Source organism: Clytia hemisphaerica, unplaced genomic scaffold (genome assembly GCF_902728285.1).
Source record: "Clytia hemisphaerica strain Z4C2 unplaced genomic scaffold, Clytia hemisphaerica genome assembly, whole genome shotgun sequence".
Classification (NCBI taxonomy): Eukaryota; Metazoa; Cnidaria; class Hydrozoa; order Leptothecata; family Clytiidae; genus Clytia; species Clytia hemisphaerica.
In genome coordinates, this window is record NW_027103573.1 from 1244850 (window position 1) to 1255713 (window position 10864).

General features: G+C 34.0%; 1 protein-coding gene across 1 annotated transcript; it reads right to left on the reverse strand.

The window, feature by feature from the left end:
- Positions 1 to 440: 440 nt before the first annotated feature.
- On the reverse strand, positions 441 to 9271 carry LOC136801184 (ankyrin repeat and MYND domain-containing protein 2-like). The gene is made up of 12 exons (XM_067057821.1): positions 9171 to 9271; positions 8560 to 8618; positions 8210 to 8317; positions 7937 to 7967; positions 6864 to 6962; positions 6516 to 6590; positions 5510 to 5595; positions 4736 to 4944; positions 4196 to 4331; positions 2768 to 2823; positions 2432 to 2504; positions 441 to 1764 (listed from the first exon to the last, which is right to left on the reverse strand). Exons 1-12 carry the CDS (start codon positions 9214 to 9216, stop codon positions 1504 to 1506), a joined length of 1239 nt encoding a protein of 412 aa, XP_066913922.1. The 5' UTR covers positions 9217 to 9271; the 3' UTR covers positions 441 to 1503.
- Between the last annotated feature and the right edge of the window lie 1593 nt (positions 9272 to 10864).

Below are 10864 nucleotides of genomic sequence, written 5' to 3' on the forward strand. Positions count from 1 at the left end.
AACTGAGCGAGTACTACTTGACAAAACAAACAAAGTATACAAACAGAGCATTCTCGATTCGAAATTACTTTCTGAACCTCCTAAAATATCCATCCCATCACAATAGGAACATTTCCAGGGTGAAAATTCTCAAGCAATAGTGAATCGAGAAGGTCTCAGAACTGAATTAACCTCAGAAAATCTTCCAAGCGTCGAAGTGTAACGAAGTTTGGCAGTGCAGGACGTCTAGGAGACTGCCAGATATAAACTATTATTATCATGTACAGCCAACAAAATCTAAAAAACAAAGCAATGCACCTGCGACCATTTTCTCAAGCAATACTCGACTGAAATGGTATCAGAACAAAAATGAACCTCAGCAAACTTTTTTAAGCCGCGAAGGGCGTCAAAGGGCGTCAAAGGCGTCTAGGAGACAGAAAGACAAAAACTCTAATCATAAATTACATTACATGTATATACAAACAATTATTTCGACCGAAATAAAATAATTTAAAACTATACATTATAATAATACCTAAACTAAAGTAAAAAAAACTTTATATGAAAAATAAAACAAAGCGTGCTGTAAACTAAAAAATCTAAGTAAGCCTCGTAAAATTTACCCGAGAAAACTCTATGATAATTTCCACCAATTTCTAAATAAAGACATTTGTTTGACCTTTCAAAATATATATCTCCTTAAGTCTTGTCACCCCTTATTTCTTTTTGCTGTTTATTATTCTTTGAGGGAAACAACATCGTGAAGCGATTGATAAAATTTCCAGACGAAGGTTTCAACTCTAATGAAGGGACCCTTCTTTGAGAATTTCGTTTTTGTTTCAGCCTCATTTGAAAGATGGTTGTATTATACCATTGAGACCACATGATAACATTTCATGTATTAGTTGTTAGACCGGGTGACCCAGAAAAAGTAAGTGTCCAAAACAATGCCAATTGTGACTATATTCTTTTTTTATTGTCAAGAGGAAAGGCCAAGGTTCTCAAGTTAAAAGCTTTTGAATTCAAAACTCACGTTTGAAAAAGTCCAAAAAACACGTCAAAAAAGGTATCAAATTTAAACATTTTCTAATATTTTTCACTAAAATATATTTGAAAAATCGCTCAGAATTTCTGTTTTCCTTTTTTTCGCCATTGACTTTTGTCAGGATAATTGATAATTGATAAAAATCGGCTGAGATCATTAATTGAAAAAAGTCATACATCAAAATAAATCTGACCAAATTTAAACTTTTACTTTTTACAATGCAAAAAGAATTCATGAAAAGTGCACATTATTTCGGATACAGTTAGCCATCAAACCTAAACTCAAAGGAGTATAATTTGTTTGAAGGATAATTCAACCCGGGCAGATATAACAGTTCACGTTAGTACACTCAAAGAATAAAATGACTGATAAATTTTGCTTGCTATAGAGGCTTAATGAATACCAGACACGGGTTACAATACTCGACGAAACCTTTTAAAATCATCTCCAATTTCATCAAAAGGATTCCAAGAAGATCATCAACTCTCATTACCATCACCATTAATTTCTAATTGTTCAAAATTCTTCGTTTCATTTTCTTTCTCAGTCTCCAGCTCTTCAATTTGTGACTTTTCCTTTTCCATTTCCAACCGTTCCTTTTCCAGTTTCGCTTTTTCCTCTTGTTCCTTTTCCAGTTTCTGTATCCTTTGTAATTCTTCATATTTGACTTTGAGGTCGGCACAAAAGGGTTTGTGGGATGACCAGTGAAGTTTCTGACAAGCAGCGTTGCAATATCGAACCTGAGAGAGAGAGATAGTGCGGAAATGAAATTAATCAAATCTTTCAACTCGCTAGGCTCGTTGCCGCCCGTCATGTTATTTTTTTAACACGACCATGTCTAGATTGATGTCCTTTGTTTAAGAGATATTTTCACGAGTGACAATACTAAAAGTCTATAACAAATTAGCTGGAAATATTCCACTCCGGATTATCTTTTTTAGCGAGCACAAAACCGCTAACTAATTCAATATCTATCAAAAGTTATTGAGGTTTGAAAAAACACTGCCAGCTAATTTGAAAAAGACTTTAGTAAGTGTCAGTTATTGTAAAGAGATCATTAGAACCGAGTCAACGCAAAAATCGTGTGCGCAAATCTCACTAGTCTTATGAACCCTGGACCGAGTTATATCAACAACATTTGATCAAAGTTCTTTTGAAAGTGGTCTCCGCAAAGAAGAGATTGTAGCGCTGAAGCTAAGCAAGACTAGATCTAAGATTCCTTACCATTGGGGTGCAACTTTCAAAAAAACTCTAATCATAGATTTTGGTTGGCCAATATTGAGAAACTGCCTTCATGGTTCATAGGAAACTCAGTGAAAGTTCTTCAGTAGACAAAGGTGTGAATGCCAACATTCCTTTATTTTTGATAATTTTAAAACATGATTTTCAAACAAATAAGCTACTTACCATTTTACAAGCGCTACATTTATTGAAACAATGTCTATCTCCACAACACGTGCAACACTCACTAAAGTCGGCACTGAAAACGAAAAAGAATAATCAGGTAATACACCGACGATATATCTCTCATACGACTTTAAAAAGGGTTCAGTCCTGAAATTTGAGCATGTCCCACAGTCCTATACTCGAAAAGTGGAGGGTTTTCTTCCGAAGTTTCACGATTCAGCATTCTTTAAAAGTTCCTTACAATAGCCTACATTAACATCATTTAAAAGGCCCTCTTCTGGATGATTTCAGAGCAGTGAAGAATATAAAAAAATCAACAATTGCGGGAGTTTTTACCTCTGCATACCATTGATTGATTGTGTCAGGATGGTGATGGCAGAGGGCGGCTTTCCCTGCGAATCAAGAAGGCGTAAAGAATACAGTGGGTATTAACAGCGAATGAAAAAAGCAAGACGAATCAAACACTGTCGTTATATGACTACAATGCGTAATTCAGTATGATATACTTCCTTTGTTATATATTGTTAAAATTGTTTAGCTTAGACCATGTATGCACGTAATGGTTCCGTTTCGCTCCGAAACGAAATTAAGCCATTCTATTGGTTAGAAGTGACGTAAAACTTCAATTTTAACCAATAAAAGGGCTTCATTTCGTTCCGAAGCGAAGCATTCACTTGCTAAGTAATCCATAGGGTCCTCCAGGCTTCAGGTACCCCCAATAAAATTAGGTACCCCTAACGATTTAGGTACCCCCAAAGTTGTTTGGATTCTTAGGTAGCCCCCAGGATTTGGTACCCCCATTAAATTATATTTTTTAGGTACCCCCTTTTATTACGTAGCCGATTAGAAGAATTTCTTTTTTTTGCATTCTATTCTCTGTAATGATAATTTTGTGCAGTTGTTGAAAGTATTCAAAGAACACACAAGAGTAAGACATGACTTTTCCCACAAATCCATGTGAAGAAACAAATATCCAAAATAGGTGAAAATTATTGATATGAAAACAAATTAAAAAATATACTAAATTACATACAATCAAATAACGTATATGGAACTGCATTCAAAAGATTTTCGCAAGTTATAAAAAAATATAACAACTTCAAGCTACCATGTTTGTTATGATAGAAACGCTTGGTCAGCAAAAATGCAATATCGTTATTTATTTATTTATTTATTTATTCAAATTGAACCACTCCACGTCCGTTGGCAAACTACAAATTTCTATTTATAAAAAAAAAAAAAAAATCGTTGAATTTTAATCTCCTTCACTGGGGTTACTGTAAAATGTAAAGGGCACAAGAATGAAAAAGTAGTAAAAACGAAGGGTTTGGTTGAAAATTGAGAAATTGAGTAAAGTTAAGAAAAATATCTCACACAGAAAAAACAGCCCCCACCCTCACTGACGAGATTACAGGTCCCCCCAAACATATCAGGTACCCCCTGAAAGTGGGAATACTTCCAGGTACCTGGCTTTTTTAACACCTTTTTTTTTTAGGTACCCCCACTTAAAGTGGGGGGGGGGGGGGTGACACAATGTAATCAGAAACACTAACTAGAAATCAAGCCCTACCTTCCCACGAATCAAACCTGATCGCGCTCTCATAACAGCTTTCCCTTGGACGCAAAACTTCCATGATTTTAAATTGTTAAATAAAACACAGTGGTTCTAATTACTCACGACTACTTTCGACCATGAAGTGGCCTAAGAGATTATCACTTTCACTTTTACCAAAGTACTTCATTATGTCAATAAAATTAACGTACCAATTCAGTGGAGGATAAAGATTTGATAATTTGTTTGAAGAGGTTGGATTGTGCGTATGGAAAAGACCTCATCGAGTCTCGCAATAAAAATTCGATGTTTAACAAAAATCCATCAGCTGGTCGACCTTTCAATAGACTGAAAAATAACAAAAGAAGTGCTTAGTTTTGGAGTTTGACTTGGGATTCGAAAATATTCCATTGCGATGTACGTCTGTGACCGAAACCTTCACACTATCAATCGGTAGAAATTTAATTGAATGTGCACTGTCCTGCATCTCTGCTACTTAAACAGTGTTTGCCAACAGACTAGATAAAATTCATAGGTCCCCAAAAATTCTAAAAATTCTATCGAAGTACCATATTTAGCGAAATCTCTCTTATTCGAGAAACTTTTATTAGAAAGTTTCTGTAATTTGAACTCATCAAAGATTAGTCAACTGAGCTTGGCTTAAGTCGTATAAAATACCTTCCGAAATTCGAGAATTTCCCAAAAAATTTCTTAACTGTCAAATTAATCCGTGCGTAATAAACAACACTTACAATTTTAGCAATCCCTTGATTCCTTGTTTCCCTTCTTTGCCAGTCTCCCAAGCGACGCATTTTTTGAAGACATGTGAAAAGATATGTAACTTGATTGAAAGGACTTCATTTACATCTTTGAAGGATTTCTCTACTTCAGTTTCCAAAACGTACAACACTTCTTTTGATGCTGGAATCAATTCGATGTGGTCTTGGATGTAAAGTACCAACTGAAACGATTCAGAGTATGCTGATAGGATCGACTCCAAAACTCCTAGTCTCTCCAATGAGATTCATATTCCTAATGAGGAGCGTCCTAACTTTGTCACACCCCATTATTCTCCAAGTCTCCACATTATATGTCTCCGTTTTTCAAAACTTATCTTAATTATTATATTCACAATGTTTACGGAATTGAGGTTGATTCTGATTCTCTTATTCAATCCTCCAATTAAACGAATTTTTCTGCAATTCAAACTAAATTATTAGTCCCCTCAGCTGGAAAGTGGTTAAAATTACTCTCTGTAATTCGAATCTTTCTCGAATTCAAAAATAATTTTGGTCCTTTGACGATCGAATTATAGAGAGTCAACCGTTTCCCGATACTTTACTGAACTGTAGGAAAAGAATACAGAATTTTCTTACCAGTAGATCCATGTAACAAAGTTATGAATAAACGTGAGACATGCAAAGATTATACCTCATACTTTGAACATTTTGGAAAAAATATGTTTATGTAAGCAATTTTTTTCGTGACTTTTTTACATGAATCTGCTAATAGAGAATTGTATTCACCTTGACAGGATTAAGGTTAGGAATGACCACCATCTTGTGAACGTTTTCCGCTAGTTTGTCGTCTAACTTTGCTGTCTTTTCAAAACCTACCAATGAAATCAGATAAAAGTTCAGGCGATAATTTCAGCTACACTAAGCTCGCAACAGGCTACTATATTGTGAGCACCTTCGAACATAGTGTCCTCCCCCCCCCCTTTATAAAGGGGGGGGGGAAGCCAATTTTCCAATTTTGGATGGGTGAGAGGGGGAAATGAAAATTTGAATAGTAAAGAGGGGAAAAAAAAGAGGGGGGAAAACATCGATAGTTGGCAAATTTGGTTGGGGGGAATGTGAAATCACTTCAACTTTATCAACTTTGTTTTGATTTCATTTAGGATTTTAATTTTTTATTTCATTGTTGTTTTATTAAGTCTGCTTTTCTAAGCATGTTTGTTTAAATTAACTCATTTTTGTTCTATTTTGTCTAGTATTCCTTTTGCAGCAAAATTTTACTTTTGTGTCAGGTTGACATTTGAGAAATTTATATGGGTATATGGGGGGAACTGATATTTTCAGAATTTTCTGGGGGGAATGCAAAAAAGAGGGGGGAAACTAAAAAACTGAAAAGTCATAGGGGGGAAAAAAAGAGGGGGGAGATTTAAAAAAATCAAGAATTTGGTGGGGGGGAACAAACCCTGGAGGACACTATGTCGAAAGGGTTTTAGGTTGATATTTATTATAATATCCAATAAAACTTTGAAAGTAGGATTTTTATCATAGCTATGTCCAATAAAACTTTGCCAGTTCCTCAAACATTCTCGCTTTTCTAAGTCTCAATTGTAAGCCAAGTCTTGTTTAAGTCCAACCTGGATTTGACTAGATACAAAATGTTGGTAGCAATTACAAGCTATTTCTTTATTTCTCAATATTTCGCTCAATTTTTTTCAAATTTTCTTGAGCACTTGATTCTATTTATTTGACTGTATAATTACATACGATACGAAGCGTTGTAAAATGTAATGCTTACCATGTGTTTTGGTGTAATACTTGATTTGATCCGTTTGTACAAAATTATTGATGACACTTACACAGTCGTGTCGCCCTGAAAACGAAAGTGAAAGTATATATCATACGTGAAAGTTGCGTTCATTCATGGTGGACATAAAGTCAAGGCTATGTGGCTCTAATTGACATAATTAATAAGAAACTTTAAGCTAAAATGCCATCTTGTAAGTTCTTACTTTTCAAGGAAACCAAAAGCCTAAAATACCACTAGCTTAATAATAGATGGAAATCAATTTTGGAGCTAGATTCTAAAACGAAATATTATTGACAAAGAAAGACTTTTTATAACAATGACAAGAAAACAATTTACCAACAAAAGCTCCTAACTGTGCAGCTGTTCTCTTGATTGTATTTACGGCATCGGGTTTGGCGCCGGCTTGCAACAACGTACGTACGGTATCCGTTGACCCTGGAAAGAGGGAGAGCGTGGAAATTCCAAAAATCATTGATCTATAACAGTCCCGTAAAGTTGATTTCTAAAAGCTAAATTAAGGGTTTTTAAGAGGTGCCCAGAATCGCTATGAAAAAATGCTGAGCTTACAACAAAATTATAGTACAACAGCATCAAAAAGCACATGTTTTGTCAGTTGATTGTTTTATTAGACAATAAAACAAAATGTATTCTTTCTAAAATAACATAACAAAGAAAAGTGTTGAATTCGACTTGAAACGAATGGCCTATATTTTCTATGGAGCAAGTAAACATGTTTTACTTTGCAAGATTACAGGGTTCAGACAGACTTTCGAAAATAAAATTCCCTGAGTTTCCCTGAATTTTAATCAATTTTCAAAGGTTTTTTCCCTGAAAAATTCCTCATTTTAGCTATTTTTTCCCTATTTTTTCCCTGAGTATCAAGCAAACCATAAAAACTAAGCAGAGTCAAAAGAGATGTATCTTTAAACAAAAGGCACACAAATCAAATGGTAAACCTAAGGTAAAAATTAAAGCTACAAATACTGCATTATGAATAAATACTTTAAAACTAAAAAAACTTCTAAATCTGTTTTTTCCATTCATTCTTCAAAAAATAAAATTCCCTGAGTTTCCCTGAGCAGACTGGGAAAAAAAAATTTTTTCCCTGGGTTTCCCTGAGTTTCCCTGATTTTTCTGAAAATTTATCATAATTCCAGGTTTTCCAGGTTTTCCAGGGTCTGTCTGAACCCTGGATTATCAAACAGCTTCATATAAGTAAAGATTAGCTGAAAATTGGAAATGTTTCCATTTGTTTTATGTCATTTTCATTTCTGAAGGATCAAACTTTTCTTAAAATTATTATTACTTTAAGGCGGATTCAAATTGTGTCATGATTATTGATGACATGTTATGGTCGTTAGCAACGAATGCAATGAAAGATATTACGTAGTGCAAACAAAAGATCATACCTGATAACGTTGCAAACATCAGAGGTGTGTACTGAAAAATTTTGAAATTTTAAATTAGCAATAAATCTTATCAAATCTGTTTAAGATGCGACACGTCCATTAAGGCTGTGAAAAAGAAAGCTTGATTTTGAATAGAAGCCAAGAGAGTTGATGTGTATGATAAGCAATTAATAATTGCCAGGACTTGGATCAAAAAGTCACTATTCTGTTTTTAAATGGGAGAGGGGCTTTCTGGGGAGTAAGCAGGATGCTTGAATTCTTTGAAAGCAATACCTTATCCTTCGTGGAGTCGATGTTAGGGTCTGCACCGTTGTGTAACAAGAGTTCCACAGAGTTTACACTTCCTTTATATGCAGCATACATCAAAGCTGTCATGCCTTCCTGCAGAGAAAAGGGGATGGATGTTAAGAAATGTTCCACATATTTTTATTGTGAATGAACCTTTGAAACTCCTCAATGCACTCCAAATTCAAAACCAATCATTAATTATTATTTTAACCAATTAATTTTAGTATTTGTTTGCAAATGATCATGATAATTATATTTTCAATCAAGTAGTTTTAGAATTATACAAACGATACAGACAGTGTCACAAAGAATTTGAAAAATATTCGGAAACAAACCTCTCCCTTGTGATTGACATCGACAACTGAGAGAAGGTTCTTTAATTCATCGAAATCACCTGATGAAACAAACAAACAAACAGACATATTATTGGTTTTGGTTTAAAAAGTTGATAAATTGATGTACTTTGAAAGTCTAAAAAATTAGTCACCTTATTGGGACTAATTTATGCGGAAATTAGTTTTTTTGGCAAAACTGCAAAAATTTTAAACTGCAAAATACAATTTTTTTCAATTTTATCAAAAATTTTGAAAAATCCCTAAGTAATGAAAGAAACTTGTCCAAAAAAGGGCAAAACCTTTAAAATTATAATCCGCAAAACTGTGCAAATTACAAATTTTCCGATTTTTTCCGCTATAAGTTCCCGTGAAAATTAGTTCCAATAAGGTAGTAAAATTGTGAAGATAAATTTTTCAACCCACAGTTGGAAAGTTGAGATACAGTACAACATACAGTACTTTCTTTTAAGTTTGTAGCAATTCTAGACCAACTTCAAAGGTTGAGGTTCTTTCTTGTTTGAACCAAAACTTCAAATATCTTGAGAACGTGTAGAACTTAAATTGCAGTAATGAAAAGCATAGACACAAAACTATAAAATATGTGACTTTACCTGTTTTGGCAAATTGCAAAAATTTTCTCTCCTCTTCTGTTGCCATATTTCTGTCTTTTTATATTGATTCTTTTATACATACAAAAATAATTGTAATGTGATAAACATTCAATAAATAAAAATTAGAGCAGTACTGAATCGGCTAATAGCAGGTTTCTGGTCAGCTTTCAATACTCTTGAGTATTTAAGGCTTTTTAAGGCTTTTTTGGGCAATTTTCAGCTTTTCTGCTAATCGACAAACAAATACTTAAAAAAAAGGACTCCTAACCGAAATGCATCATGGGTTTTGCTAAAAAAGATCTACTCCAAACCATTGCACTAGCAAAAGCCATCAACAATAAAGAATAAATAGACAGTATCTTACCTAAGGGAAGAATTTTTGCGGAATTTAATTTCGCGGTTCACAGCTCAAAATTTAGAAGTTTGGCGAATTCAATTTCATGGTTGAGAGGATTTTTTGTTTAAAAATATGGCCTATTTTGCCCTAATAGACCAATTTTATAGGTGATTTTTTAAATCATAAGAATACTGAAGAATATTCATGTTTTGCGGAATTTAATTTCACGGGTTTGTCAAAAAACCACAAAATTGAATCCGCGAATATTTGTAAATCAGGTTTGTTTTCATTTAATTAACTTTGTATTTTAATGACCAGCCAGGTCATTCATTTGAGGGCTATGCAAGTTTCCCTCCACTGATGCAAGTATCACAGTATTTATTCAATATTTTTCTTTACTATTTTTTACCATTTCACTATTTATTATTGTATAATATTTTTCTTCCTTTTATTAAAAGCTTTTATTAAAAATATATTGTGATGTTCACTTTTTTAGGCTTATGCAAATAAATGGATAGAAATAGAAATAGAAATTGAAATTTAAACTCAATGGGTAGAGCTGGTACCCCCAAAATTGGGTCCAGTTTTTAAGGTTTACTCACTTTACTGGATTTATCTTAGCAAATTTAAACAGGGTGGCAAGGAATTCTGTTTTTTGCGGACTTGATTCTTTGGGATTGACTAAATATAAAAAATCCGACAACCTTTGCTACCAACCGACAGTCTGATTGGATTTGGGGATGTTATACTCGAATGAGACATATTATTGAAATGCAAACTAGCCATGTCAAGACGAGACGAATCTATGGTAATGGCAAGTTTTAGTTTGGATCGCTCCACTATTATCCCTGTTTAGGCCATAATTGACCATTACAGTCTAATTTGAAATCGTTCTTGACTGATATTAAATAGAAGAAGGGTTGAGTTAAAGCAGTGAGGATCTTATCACGATTCTCAGATTTACAAAAACACCAGCTTTTTAGAGTTTATGGGTTTGCCAAAAAAAACGCCTCGTCAAATTTTTTTCATCTTCGTTGGCTAATTCTTCCTTTGAAGAATATTGATCACTTTCGTTTTCCCTCAAGTCCGCAAGATAAAAATATTAGGGCTCGCGCTCTCTAGGTGGGCGGCCTAAACTCTCTTTTGTTTTGTTTAGTTTAATTTATAACAAAGCGTAATTTATGCAAATATGATGATAATCTTTTTGTTTTTTGTTTTCAGGTATGCCGTCAAACATTGACGTCATTGTGTATGGATTTAGCATGCAAACAATAGGACGACCTGAGAATCATATGATGAGGGCGCTGAGTCTCCACCTGATTTCACCCCCACAGAAGACGAAATCTAAAAGATGGTA

What these genes read in the sequence shown, in the direction of transcription:
- LOC136801184 (XM_067057821.1), bottom strand. Translation starts at nt 9,216, where the DNA reads ATGGCAACAGAAGAGGAGAGAAAATTTTTGCAATTTGCCAAAACAG. An exon ending in TCGACTCCACGAAGGATAAG is followed by an intron (nt 7,968 to 8,209) that starts GTATTGCTTTCA and finishes AAAATTTTTCAG; the next exon opens with TACACACCTCTGATGTTTGC. An exon ending in CTAACCTTAATCCTGTCAAG is followed by an intron (nt 4,945 to 5,509) that starts GTGAATACAATT and finishes GAATCGTTTCAG; the next exon opens with TTGGTACTTTACATCCAAGA.